We start from the raw sequence: 15,227 nt of genomic DNA, 5'->3' as shown, positions 1-15,227 counted from the left end.
GTTGGAAGCTTTGCTAAGAACCTCGTACTTGGTTTCTATTCAAGCGGTGCAGGGTTGAATTCGAGCAATGAAAATGGTAAGCTGATGGATCATCCTCTAATTGGGATCAAGTTTGGAATTAGGTCTATGTGATTTGTGGGAATAGGTGAGCGGAGATCATTGGGAATTGCTTTCATATTTTTGTGAGCACTGCTGTTGCTGTTAATCTTGACAAGACAATGCATACCAACACTTGCGATGAATTTTTCTCTGGATTAAACAACCCAAATCATGAGACTAAAGTGAAGAACATGTTGGTGACTGTTTGTAAGAATGCCATGGAGACTTTGATTTATGATGACAATTAATTATAGTGTGAATACATAAAGAATACATAAAAAAGAGTACATAGAAAATCTAAGTAACAACGTAACAAAATTTGTGTTTGTATTTTATTTGATAATAAATTAAAATATATTATAAAAATTTAATTTAATTTATTTTTTATTTAAAAATTTAAAAAATATATATAATAAAAAAATATAATTATAAAAAATTAATAAAAATAATTAAAAAATAAATAAATTATATTTTTTATAAATATTTTATGTCTTTTTTTTATTAATATTTTTAAATATAATATTTTTATTTATATTTTATTTATTAAATATAATTTTATATTTTTGTGTCCTACGTTAATATTCTGCGAAGAGTACAATATGATGGCAATTCAAATGTTGATGTTGCATGGGTTCTTTATTTAGAGAAAAGTTTGTACGCTACGGTTCCTTGTATATAATTATGTATTTCTTCGGAAACTTAATAATTAATACTCATAGCCCCTGCTACCTTCTGCCACCATCCATGCAAAACATTATCCCTTATATCGCATTAATGCCTTTGTTGACTTTATATGTTAAACCTTGGATTACTGTTCATAGTGGACTCAAAATTAGAAAAACAATGACTCTTATTTTCAAAAAACATAAATAGTGGTTTAGTATAAGTAATTTTAGTTCTTTCCTCTATATATATATATATATATATATATATATATATATATATATATATTCCTTCTTTTTGTTTAAGTTTAAGCTGTTTAAATAACAGCAAATTTAGTATAAGTTAAAAATCCTATTTATTATTAGATGAGAATGGATTCAAAATTTGTCGGTAAATATATTAGGAACACGATCGTTATTATTTTATTTAATTTAATATTCACAATTTTATGTATATAATATTTAAAATTATATATTTATTATATATAATGTTATTCAATTATTTCAATCACAACCAAAAAATATAAAATAAAATAACTGAGTTATTTTAGATTATTTTTCTTTTGTGTGACATTTTTACAAAAGTTGCATCCAACTAAAATCATACCATATATGTAAAAGGATAGTGTTAGAAAAACAAAAAATTAAAATTATTTTATTTAATATTTATAATTATATATAATATCTATAATTATACACTTATTACATTTAATATTACTCAATTATTATGGTATTAATTAAGAATACAAAATAAAATATAATTTTTGAATTATTTTTGACAGATTTCTATTGTCTTCAAATATTTTTCATATATAAATTAAAATCTAGATGCATTATAAAAAAATGAAATATAATATAATAATAATTAATAAATTAATTTTTATACACTGATTCATTATAAAATAATAGAATAAAAATTTAATTTTATTTAAATATTTAATCATATATTATCATATCATAAAAAATAATTAATTTTTAAAATTATCTATGAATTTCATTATTTAATCATACTTTCGATCTGTTAAAATTAAACTTTAGACTTGTATGCTAGTTAAACAACTCCAAATAAACAACTACGAGTACAATATAACTAAATACACTCCTTCAATATGTATGTAGAGAGAGAATATTGTTGGAAAACAAAAGTGAAAAAATAGTTTTTTTTTTAATAGTTGTTATTTATTTAAAGTTATATGAAATTAGCATTAGTGAATACTATATATCAAGGAAATTTTTTTGGTCTTCTTCATGTATGACGGATAATGACATAGACTCATAATCCTTAGACACATTTTTTTATTGGGTAATGAGACACAGTCAAGAAAAATATACAAGAAAAAAAAAAGTATTATAAAAATTTCTTCATTCTATTGAAAAGTCACCTCCTAGCTATTAGAGTCCGTCGCGAGTTAGATTAAGCCTGCAGAGTGGAACTGTTTTCATGTGTATGTTGAGGTATTCAACGGTTCAAAGTCGATTAATATTATGTTAATTCAGTCCATTCCGATCCATATATATGACATAATAAGCACGCATTTAAACTATAATTTCTCTTTTGTATCGATACTGATTCGTCAAATAATTATGTATTTTCAACAATTATTATATTACGCCTATTAATATATATAAAATATATATTAAAATATAAATATATATTAAAAATAAATTAAACTACATATATTTATACATAAATATATTAATAATTAATTTTAATGTATAAATAATATTTTTGTTTCAACAATATGATGAGTAATTAAAGTTGTTGCAACTGTTTGAATTTGCCACGAATTCAAAAAATATAATACTAACTTCCATCCACGACAACTAGCAAGAACTTGGTTAGTTGTATGTGCCATTCAAGTATTCAACAATCAACACTTAATTAGCTCCCTATTTGCTAGAACCTCATGACCGCAGCGATGACTGATGAGATATATAGATGTAAAAGAACAAACAAAATCTTGAAATAATCTAATTGCTGAGTGTTACTTCCGGAGACAAACGTGCAATTCATTTGAATCAAAATGCGTCACATTAATTGCTCCCGTATAATACATATATATAAAGTATCTTTTTTCTTTGACGACGAAAAATAGTTCACTTATTTATACGCAATAGAAGAGTTTAATATAAAATATTATATTTTTAGATTTTTAATAAGGTGGAGTAGAATCTATGCTAGTTAAGAATACTGTAGTTATATAATTTTAGCTGAAATATATAAAAATTTTAATTTTATATTATAACATAAAAATTATTTCCAAATGTACAAATTTTTTAATTAAATAACAAAAAAAAGAATACATAAATTTTAGCTGTAAAACTTAAAAATTTTAGCTACACAACACATAAATTTTGCTAGATAACTAATAAAAATTTAGCTAATAATAAATTAATAAATATTTTTAAATTATACTTTATATTAATTAATTATTATTAATTAATAATTATTTAAATTTTATTTTTTTAAAATATAAAATTAATAATTAATAATTATAATTATTTAAAATTAATTAGTTAAAAATTGTTTATTTACGTATACTCTTCTAAAGAGAAACCATCAATTAAGTAGAAAGCAGTTACTAAAAAGTTGAAATGACAATTATGTATTGAGTCCTACTCCCCTAATAGTATTGTAATTGGAAAATTTAATAAATAAATAGATAAATAAACACCAGCTAAATCACGTACGTTTCCTTATTTTCATACGATGGAATAGGAATTTTATAAAATGCGTTTGGAAAGAAATTTTACCTTTTAAGTTGAAACATATATATACAATATTTTATAGTTTATCTTCCAAAATAAGTTTTTTGTATAGAGCAGCTAGCTTCTATGCTTAGCTTTATCATTTACGTTTACATACATAAATTAAAGATTGTATAAATAGGACAGAATCAAAGCAAAAATCATTACAAGCACACACCGTCGCTCGTTTAATTAATAATAACATGGAACCTCAACCCTACTTTTTGGTTATTGCAATTTTGGTCTTCACAATCTTGTATTTTCTTGCAAAATATTCCAAACCAAGATCCTATAAACTCCCACCTGGTCCATGGAAATTACCCATCATTGGTAACATCCATCAACTTGCTCTAGCAGGACCATTACCACACCGTGCTTTCAGAGAACTTGCAAAGAAATATGGACCCATCATGCACCTCAAACTCGGTGAGAACTCCACAGTGGTTGTATCTTCCGCTAAGCTAGCCAAGGAAGTTCTCAAAACCCATGATGCCTGTTTTCAAAAGAGGCCTTTCATTGCCGCTGTTCCAACCCTTGTATATGGCCCTGCAGATATTGCATTCTCTCCGTCCGGCGATTACTGGAGAGATATGCGCAAGATATGTACCCTAGAGCTTTTGAGTGTGAAAAAGGTTCAGTCTCTGGCTTCTGTAAGAGAAGCCGAGGCTGAAAAGCTCATTCAGACGATCCGTGAATCTGCGGGTTCACGGATCAATCTGAGTGACATGATTTTCTCCTTGATAAGCGCTTCTGTTTACAGGGCGACTTTTGGTAGCTACAACAAGGAGCATGATGAGTTTGTGATTCTGATTAAAGAAGCAATGGAAATCCTTGGAGGGTTTCATTGGGCGGATTTGTTTCCGTCGATGAAACCTCTGTATTATTTGAGTGGGTTGAAGTCCAAGGTGGAGAAGCTGCACAAGAAACTTGATAGGATCTTGGAGGACATCGTAATGGAACATCAAAAGAAACAAAGAGAAGGTAGGATCGATGCGGAGGAGGAAGACCTTGTTGATGTTCTATTGAGAGTCCAACAAAGTAGCAGTCTCCAGACCAAGCTAATAATTGCAAACGTCAAAGCCGTCATTGAGGTTAGTATTAATGCAAATTCTTATAAGTATTAAATATTTAAAATATTTATTTTTATATTTTTAAATTAAATATTATTTTTTTAATAAATTAAACAACTATATATAAACACTATAACAAATACTTAGTATTAATGTGTTCATGAAAAAATTTAAAATTAAAAATTTTGAATATTAGAAATGTCTCAATTTTTTTTGACAATTATTATTGTAAAATATGATCTTTCAGTATATAATTCTTAAGTAGAATAAAAAAATATAAAAAATATTAATAATAAAAAAATTACATTCAATAAAATAATTAAAAAATTGAGAAGATAGTTTCTTTAATTATCATATTATGTATGAGTCACAAAAAATAACAATTAATTGGTAGAAAAAGTCAGATTAAACTGCTATAAAAAGTGAAATTATTCAATTTTATTGTTTTATTATGTCAAATTTAATTATTTTAATAATGATTTATTTTATTAAATTATATATAAAACAAGATTTATATAAATATGCTGACCGAATCAAATACATAAAAAAAAAGAAACTGCGAGTAAATTAATGTTTATTACTTTTTAAAAAGAAGTTGCCTAATTGCTTTATAGTGATCATTTTTATAAACACTATATGAAGAATTTTTTTTTCATTTTATATTAATTCATCATCATAAAATAGTTTAAAAATATATAATAAAAAAATTATTATGTGGTTGCAGAGTAACTTTGTAAGAGATGATAAAATCTATATTGATTTAGACCAAGAATTATTTAAAAATAATGCTAATAATAATGATGATTTTGGAGTTTTCAAATGAACATTATTGACTGATTCTGAAGTTCTCAAGTGAAAGTCAAATATAATTTTTTTACATCTTCAATACATTGAATTCATAAAAAATTTATAATATTTTTATTATTATACTCTTAAAATGTATCCTTGAGATTAAAACTGGCTAAATTAAAAAATAATAATAATAATAAAAAATTTCAATTGTTTACAGGACATGTTTGCTGCTGGAACAGATACTACAGCATCAACAATAGAATGGGCCATGGCAGAAATGATAAAGAACCCAAGAGTGATGGCAAAGGCACAAGCTGAATTAAGAGAAGCACTTAGAGGAAAGAAAACAATTCATGAAACTGATATTGAAGATCTATGTTACTTAAAGTTAGTGGTCAAAGAGACACTAAGATTACACTCACCAACTCCATTGTTGATCCCTAGAGAATGCACCGAAGCAACCAACATTCATGGCTATGTTATACCAATCAAAACAAGAGTGATGGTTAATGTGTGGGCCATTGCAAGAGATCCCCAATACTGGCATGACTCTGAGAGTTTTATACCTGAGAGATTTGAAGAAAGTTCTTTGGACTTCAAAGGGAATAATTTTGAGTATTTACCATTTGGGGCAGGAAGAAGAATATGCCCTGGCATGACTTTTGGTGTTGCCAGCGTTACACTTCCTTTGGCTCTCTTACTTTACCATTTCAATTGGGAACTCCCCAATAGGATGAAGCCTGAGGATGTGGACATGACTGAACTCGCTGGCTTGGCAATTGGAAGAAAACATGCCTTGTGTTTGATTCCCACTGTTTATGATCCATAACTTTATCATAATATTCTCATTTAGTTTTTTGTTCTAGTTACCAACATCTATGTGATGCCATCATAGTATTGTATGTTAGCTCTAGTATTGCACTCGTGGAATAACAAATTAGGATTCGCCGCCAAGTTAATATATAATAGTTCATAAATATTTCTTTTATGTCATTTTTTAATTATTCGGGTGTGGTTGGTCATAAAGTTTATCTACATGACTACATTGATCCTTGATATTCATAATAAACTTCCATCTTAACCTGTTATGTTGAAGCCATAAAAATGTGTACGAAGCATTGATTTTTAAACTATAACAAGGAAAAATAATTCTCAAATATCCAAATCTGACAGCCCAGGTACATCATCAGATTCATTTTCAGGGGCCGCATCACTGCAGAACTTGCAAGAAATTTTCTCTGGTTTCAACTGCAAGCATTCGTCGATCTGTTCCTCTAACCAAGCAAGTCTTCTTTCGAGCTTCAACACACCAATATGCATAATCCGAACGTCAACTTGTGCGACCCTAGCGCAAGCCCGAAGCAGGATGTAGTAATCAGCATGAGCAACATACTCCAAGGCACCTTCATCTATCTTCCTCAAATAGTGAAGATAATCGTGTCGTCTTTTCTTCTTGACAATAGGTGGTATATAGTAGAACCTATTCTCCTCCATGTCTAACTTCATCCGTGCAATGGCTTCCTTGACATGAGGTTTTTCTGAACTGTGCGCATTGGAATCTGATACATCACTGCCTCTAAAACTCTTTGAGGAATCATCGTCCTTGTCATTGTCCCCATCGTCTTTATCCACATTTTCAGGCAAATGATTTCCAAGGCTGGTGGCGTCATTAAGAGATGGCTGATTAGAATGTTCTTTACTTGTCCTCTCCCTCCCAGATGTCCTACCAACCGATGCATTATCCCTCAACCTTGTTTGATTAAAAGAACTGTTAGATTGTTCTCCATGTACTGAAGGCTTAGTATCCTGATATACAAAATATCATTGAATAAGAATTGATTTTAGAATGAATTGTTCACAATGTAGCTAGCAAGCAAGGACAAACAAATCAAAACACTTTACATTAGATGGTAGATAGACATGAGTTGACAAATGCATTCGCATTTGATGAAAAACAAGTGAGAATAAAAATCGAAGTCCACAGGCATTGCTCATGTCCCAAAGACAAGAGATCATGACCACAGGGGAAACTTCCCTCTTGATGCACCAAGGGAAAGAAGTTGAAAGTGGTTACGACATATTTTAATTCTAAAGCTTGTGTGTGCCAAAAGTACAACTCAATCAAGCCTTGAATTACCTTTTCATTCATATAAAAGTTCCATAAGTACTCTATCATCTTTTCTTCTTCGTAATTCCCATATGACGCCTCTGACCCAGCAAAGACAACATCCCTACAGTGTTTGAGATATGTTGACAGGTCTTTTGAATACTCTGTCAATAAAATATTGGGTGTTAGCTAATCTTTTAACTTTTGCTGAAATAAGAGGAAACTAGAATATAAACTCATGAAGAGTGGCTAAAAACATATTGATCTTAGTAAATAAAGAGCACCTGGGATATCTGCAAGATCATTATATATTGCTTGAAGGTGTTGGAGAAGTCCTGAAGTGTCTAATTCATTTTCCTGTTGTTTCATTTTGTCTTTATCCAAATCTTCTTCACTAGAATTACGTCTATCACGGGAGGAAAAAGCTGTACCCTTCTCGCCATTGTCTTTGGTATTACCTTTGTTGGACAAACTTTTCTCCCATTCTCCCGAACCATTTATGTTAAACAACATTCTTATTGCTACAACCAGAATTGACATCACACAAACATGAATAGGTAGCTTAAAATGTCTTTTGGATAAGGATAACCACAAATCTGGAGGCATGGCCCATTCATATATGCGGCTTACATGAGGAAGAATCTTTTCAGAAGGAAGAGATAATCTCTGAAGATATCGACGTGCTATTCCAAAGAAATTCACTGGAGGTAACTCCAAGCCTATGAACTGAGCAATTGATGCAGCAAATTTTTCTAGTTTCAGTACCGTAAGAACTCGCTGAGGCTTGAACATCACACTTGAACTAATAGGACATGCACTTGATGGCCGTCCAAGACGCTTTTCAATTTCAACAAATGCAGAAATATACGGAATCTTCGCTTCCAGTGTCCCCTTGATTAAGTCAGATGGCAGGACAGGTTCCCTTGCAACATGACATGCCAGAAAAGAAACAGCAAGAGTACAGGATGGTGGAATCCTTTTCTTTAAGGCCCTGAACCATATCATCACGGCACGCTGGCCATATAAATTGTAGGGTTCATCTCTGTATTTAGCCCGTGTCTTACGATCTTCGGGTTCTTCTGAAACCAAGTTACCAAGGGAGAAATAAACTCAGTGAATTACAAGAACAGATGACTCAAACAAAAGAAAAGAAAGAAAAGTTCCTTCTATGCAATGGAAAGGAGAAACTATCCTAAACATTAAGTGTATAACTTCATAACCAATCCTTTGGTCCTGTTGTTAAAATAGCAATAATTAAAAATCAACTTTAAGCTTAATGAATGCCAAATTGAGTTGTGACTAATCAAACACAAGATGCTAGGGTGATTAAATTTTTAGCTAACTTAATATCAAGTTTCACTGAACTTCACCAGAAATCAACAAAAAGCATTTAGCCTAGAGCCTTTCAAGACCAACACACAATGACGCACAATAAACCAAATATCGGAAATCATGTTCAATCTTGACCCTCCCTATACATAGAAATGGATTAGCACGTTCAGAACTAGACCAACAGGAAAAGACCCTGCAATGTTTGTGACTTCATGAAGATATATGAAAAATCACGAGCCATTAAATTGGCAAATAGCCAAACACCTACGGTGCACAAGTACTGCTACCTTAAACTTCTTAAATTTGTGACTAAATCATTTTATCAAATTGTAATATTCAAAATTGCATGTGCAGAAATTAAAATAAATAAATAAAGATGAATGCAATGCAATGCAACAAAAGAGGCGTAAAGATGCAAAATAGAAGCGAAGATTGATAGTGTTAGGACCTTCTTCATGCTGCATCTCAGAGTCATGGATAACTTGATCAGCCCAATCATCATTGAAGACACCAGTTCCGAACACGAACCTCAACCAAATGGGCGGCATCAACCCGCAAATCAAAGGCGTAACCTTGAACTCCTTAACCAACGCCTCACACTGAAGCTGAACCATAATCTGCAACCCTAACACGTACCTCATCCTAACTTCATTCTGGTAATCCTCAAAGCTCAGAACATTGGCGCCAGCCACGTCAGCAAAATCTTCGGGAACAGAGTGAATATCGCCGAAAAGCGGAGCGTAATTCTCCTCCTCTCTCTTCACCTCGAAGGCGTTGCTCCGGCCAGGGGTTTGGTTGTCGTCGTCGTCCAAGCCGAGGTTGCGGAGGAGAACCGATTGTGAGTCGTACTGGGAGATTGGCTCCGCTTTGATTGCGACGGTTGAAGTTCGATGGCGCTGCTGGCTGGCGAGGTATATGCCGGCGGAGGCGCCGCCGCTTTTGTAGAGATCGTTGTCGTCGACGGCGGTGTCGACAACATCCTCGGAGCGGGAACCGCAGCGGTTGCAGTAGAAAAATCCGTCATCGCCGTCGACGAGGCCGACGTTTCCGCAGGCGTGGCAGGTCAAGGTGTGGGGATCAATATCAGCCATAACATCTGGAGAAGTGAAGTGAAGACCAGCTGTGACCGTAAAGCGCAGGCGCCAAACTAGGTGAGGAGTTCATAGTTCATACAAGAATACCTGAATACCTGAAACTTAAAAGACTAAAGAAATGGAGGCCCAATAAGAAGCCGTATGATATTTTTTTATGTTCAATAGCAGGGTTCAATACCAAAAATGTTCAAAGCTGGCCTATTGGATTGGCAAAAAATAGTTTTTATTATCATTTCTATTTTTTGTCATTGATTTTTATAAAAAAAAAATAACATTGTTTTAAAATTAAATACCGGGAATAGTACGTGTCCTCTCTCTCTCGAGTTTGAGTGTTTGACATCTTTTCTTATGTACAAACAGTCAAAATTAAACATTAAACAAAATTGCAACAACCGAACCAGTTTAAATAAATATAAAATTAAATTATTAAAAATTTAATATATAATTTTAAAATGCACGTAATGTTCCATCTTTAAAATAAAAATTTTTAATCAACAAGAAGTCACAACTAAAAGATTAACTAAAAAATTTCGATAGTTATATATAGTGATACAAATACATGTATGTATTTTAAAAAACTCTCTTCATTGTTCTATTAAAAAAAGAACTTAAAGAAAATGGAGTATAGAATTGAACAACTAAAACTAAACTGAACATCTTAAAATGCAGATTTGTTGTGCTTCAAAAAAAAAAAAGAAATACAAAAAAAAAATAATCTCAACAAATCACAAGTTCAACAGAATTAAAAAGCAACAATTTCAATTGTTGTATATCACTTGAGTATTAAGAAAGATTTATTATAACCAGTTCGGCGATAAAGAAGGCGGCAGAGTGAATGTGGATAGGACAACTGAACTCGGATGATGATTCTTCAATGTATGCAACTTTGATTGAGGGTAGGTTTGGCTAATTTTTTTTATATTGAAAAATAAGGTGTAATTTATCTTAATATTATCATATTTTTGTGTAATAGGTGAATATGAGGGATAGTTACTATGGGTAGAAATTGTGAGTATCAATTTCAAAAAGAATAAAAAATGAAATAGGAATCATAGATGACGATTCTTAAATAATTCCTCTTTAAAAAAATCGTTACTAACAATTTCTATAGGAAAAAATCTCTAAAAAGTAAATTGTTAGCCACATATTTAATTTTATAGGAATCATTAGTAACAAATTTTTTAAATGGTTTAAACTTTAGTAATCGTTAATTGCATTTCCTGATTGAAGTAAATTCTAACATTATAAGAGCGTATTACACCATTCTATTATAATAGGATTTGAATCTTCTAAAATTTGAATTTTATTTTAGAGAGTAAAATATAATTTTTCACAATTTATTTCATATATAAGACTAAAAATAAATATAAAAAAAAACTATTTAAAAATAAAAAAATCATATTTTATTTTCTAAAATAAAATTCAAATATTAGAGAATTCAAATCCATTATAATACAGACATATTACACCATCCCAACTTTCATATTGAAAGTAATTTGCAAGAGGGTTTAGGTTTCTTTTTGAAATTTGCTTCTTTTCTTTTTTTAAGCAGAATCACGCCGTTTTGGAGTACTTCAACGGACCGATCACATTTCTTAAAAAACGAATCGGTACTTTCGATTTGCCGAACTGCTAATTTGGCTGATCTTTTCATTGCTTTTTGTCAATTGATTTTTGTCATAAATTAAAAAATTGATTCTTAATTAGCCAATTGAACCGATTAATCCAATTCGATTTTCAGAATCTTCACATTAAAATTATATTTATATATAGAGATTAATAATTAATAAATATTTGTCAACTTAAAATAAAAAATAAAATAAAAGTTAGACAGAAATTTAAACTTAAATGAGAATTGCAAGAAATGGACGTCTAAATAATAAACAATAGAGTACAAAATTTATTTTGGTACTTCGTAACTATTAAACCGTAAGAATAGGTACTATTATTCTGAGATTACTTGAAACAGTGATTTAGGCTTGAACGTGAGATCTAAACTCTTATTGAGGCAGCATCCAATTTGTGCTGGTGCCGAGGTGTCGTCGTCTGAGTTTCTCGTGAGGAGGTGAAAATAGTACTTATAAAAGACTTCGATAGCAAAGAATTTAGACAGTTTTTTGGTACATTGGGTTTTGAATATATTATCAATGTATTTATAGTAAAAAAGATAATCATCTTTTAGAGTAATTCTACTTTTAATGGTGAATAATTGTTAATTTTTTGTAGAAAAGTTGTTAAAACCTTCCTTCTAGATAAGTGAAAGATATATTAGGAGTTAGTTACTAAGTAGAGTTAAGTTGTTTATTATCGCGTCCGACCTCTACGAAGTCGGGTAGATGTAATAGTTGGATCTCTTGAGTGATTTTTTTTCATTTTAGGCCTGACTTTATTTTTGGGTCAGAGTATGAACAATTATGATCCAATATATTTTTATGAAAAAGTATGAGGAGCTAATGTATATTTTATACAATGTGTATAATGGGATTAAATTGAAATTTGAATTAAATTAGAGGTAATTAATTAATTTTGAGTAGTTTCTAATTTAAAATTTGAATCAAATCATGATTCCCGTCAGTTATGGCAATTAATTAATTTTGAATAGTTTCTAATTTGAAATTTGAATCAAATCATGATTCTCGTCAGTTATGGAATTAAATTAGGATTATCTCCATCTCTCAATACGGTGTGAACTTCTTCTCTCACTCTCTTCTCGAAACAAAAGCCGATACAGTGCCGCTATGATTACCAGCCGCCGTCAGATATCGCGCTGACCCTCTTCTGATTGGCGCCGTCGTCCGCACAGGCCACCCTCTTCCAACTGGCGCCGTCGTCCGCACATACGTAGGGAGGACGTGCATATTGTGTTAGTCGAGCTCGAGGCACCGCAGCAACCCGGACGTCCAGCGCCTCCGTCTCAGCTGGTTTGTGCCTTCTTCCCGTTGCCGAATGTTCACTTTCTCTGTGAACGTGGAAAGTTATTTTTGGGTGCTTAGTTGTAGACGATGATTATTGATTATGATTTATCTTATTATCAAAGTTTCAAAATGTTCACATTGGATGTTCGTTTTTGTATGATTTTGGATGTTCACTTTCTCAGTTTTCATGGTTGTTTATTCTTCGAGTAATTCAACAAGACCCAGATAGCAGGCTGGCGCTGGGATGACATGAGCGTGGGGTTTGGAGTTGCAACTCACGTCGGCGACGCTGACAGTTGCAGGTCATAGATGTTCGGTCGCGTGAGGGGTGGTGGAGATTCTTCCGGCGAGGGAGTTGGCGCGAGGAGGCGGAGCGCGACAGTTTCGGTTGGCAGGAACGGAAGCTACACGTCACAAAACTGAACAAGCAACTAGAAATTAGGGATAATGATGTTTAATTTACATTATTAATACATATTGGGTCAAATAAACAGCCAATTGTACATATTGTATAGATATCTCATTGTCTCCCTAGTGGGACTCTATTTTTGTTTTTCAGTTGATAGAGGTTAATAGTCAAATTCGTCCCTGAAAAATTACTCATTCTTCAAATTAGTTCTCAAATGATGTTTTTAGTCATATTAGTCCTTGAAATATAAAACGTAAGTCAAATTGGTCCTTGCGTTAGTTAGATGATGACGTGTCACGTTAAGTGCCACATGGCATGATGACATGGTAGGTTAATGTCACATGTCACAAGATAATTGGTTGACGTGTCAGATGAGTGACACTTTGCACGGCACGTGTCGCTTGACATGTAAAAAAAATTATTTATGATCAAAATAGTCCATGAAAGTTCAGATATAAGTCATTTTATCCCTAAAATGTTAAAAATTAATCAAATTAGTTCTTATATAATTTTTTTTATTTTTTCATATTAAATTTAAAATATTTTTTGATAGTACTAATTTTAATATTATTTTTTAATCCTTAATAAACAAAATTCTCTTTACATAAAATAATAAAAATAATTAAATTATTATAAAGTTATTTTGTTATTTATATTTTAAATTTTTATATTTTTAAATTGTAATTTTTTTTATAATAAAATTTTTTATTTAAATGAATTTATTAAATTATTGTTAATTATATATTTAATACTTTAATATTTTAAATCTCACTAAATAATATAGTAATTATTTTAAAATTTAAATTTTTTAAAATTATAATTATTGTTTTATTTATATGATAGAATTCAATAATTAAAAAACAGATTTGTAGATCACTTTTTAAATTTTAATATTTTAATATAATTTTTTTAAAATAACTGCTATATTTATTTAATGAGATCTAAAATATTAAAATATTTAAAATAATTATTATATTTATTTAGTAAAAATTTAAAATATTAAAACTAGTTATGTATTTGTAGTACATTTTTAGATACCAAATAATAAAAATATTTTAACATAAAACATTTGTCAGATTTAACATTATTACAGTATAAATCTTTTAAATTTTCAATTTAAATGTCTTATTCATATATTTTAAAAGATTTTATATGTGTAATAATTTTAAATCACACAGATTTTTTATGTTAAAATATTTATTATTATTTGGTATCTAATAATGTACTATAAGTATATAACTAGTATCAGTCCATTCTAGTTATATATCTAAGTTTTTTTGACAATTAAGTCCAATTAAGTTGACTCAAATTTAACAAAAATCACTTTTATTACACAAGCGTGCACACATGCGCTTCACTAACGCAAACATATCCTTTTTTGTCTTCGCGTTCCTTCTTCTTTTTTGCGTTATTCCTCCTTCTTCGTCTTTGCATTCCTCCTCCTCCTTTTTCTTCTTCTTCGCGTTCTTCCTTCTTATTCACACTCCTCCTTCTTCTTCGTCGTGTTCCTTCTTCTTGTTTGCGTATTTTTCACAATCATTGTTCTTTTATTGTTGTTGTTGTTGCTGTATTTTTTCTTTTCTTTCTTAGTTTAATTGAGGTTCATATAGATTTAGAAATAAATTCGATGTATTTTTGTTGATAATTGAGTCTTTTTAATTGCTTGTTAAAAATTGAACTAATTTCAATTTATTTGTACGTTAATTGAGGTTCACCTGATGCTGATGATAAGTATTGATCAAATTTTTTATTCCTTAAATAATTTCGATTCTGTCATGGCCCAAAATGAGCCATAACCGATGCTCACGGAGATAGTCCCCTAGCAAACCTAACATATTCGAATATAATATAAATAAAAAGGTTACAAATATTTTAATAAATGTACAGTTTCTAGAATAAATAATTACATATTTTTAACAAAAGATAATATAAACAAATATAAATGGATCCTGCCTGTGACATATGGAGCATATAACATCTAGGAACTCAACAAAGAATA

At 30.4% G+C, this 15,227-nt stretch overlaps 2 protein-coding genes across 2 annotated transcripts; one reads left to right on the top strand and one right to left on the bottom strand.

Moving 5' to 3' along the window:
- Positions 1–3,571: 3,571 nt before the first annotated feature.
- LOC112800637 (cytochrome P450 71D8) lies at positions 3,572–6,359 on the top strand. The gene is made up of 2 exons (XM_025842982.3): positions 3,572–4,600; positions 5,589–6,359. The coding sequence occupies exons 1-2, from the start codon at positions 3,713–3,715 to the stop codon at positions 6,198–6,200; spliced, it is 1,500 nt and encodes a 499-aa protein (XP_025698767.1). The 5' UTR covers positions 3,572–3,712; the 3' UTR covers positions 6,201–6,359.
- A 70-nt stretch (positions 6,360–6,429) lies between these two features.
- On the bottom strand, positions 6,430–10,003 carry LOC112800636 (TATA box-binding protein-associated factor RNA polymerase I subunit B). Its single transcript, XM_025842981.3, has 4 exons — positions 9,259–10,003; positions 7,763–8,557; positions 7,509–7,642; positions 6,430–7,177 (listed from the first exon to the last, which is right to left on the bottom strand). Exons 1-4 carry the CDS (start codon positions 9,899–9,901, stop codon positions 6,524–6,526), a joined length of 2,226 nt encoding a protein of 741 aa, XP_025698766.1. The 5' UTR covers positions 9,902–10,003; the 3' UTR covers positions 6,430–6,523.
- Between the last annotated feature and the right edge of the window lie 5,224 nt (positions 10,004–15,227).

The sequence above is a fragment of the Arachis hypogaea genome, chromosome 5 (assembly GCF_003086295.3).
Source record: "Arachis hypogaea cultivar Tifrunner chromosome 5, arahy.Tifrunner.gnm2.J5K5, whole genome shotgun sequence".
NCBI lineage: Eukaryota > Viridiplantae > Streptophyta > Magnoliopsida > Fabales > Fabaceae > Arachis > Arachis hypogaea.
This window is presented reverse-complemented; position numbering and strand designations above follow the sequence as displayed.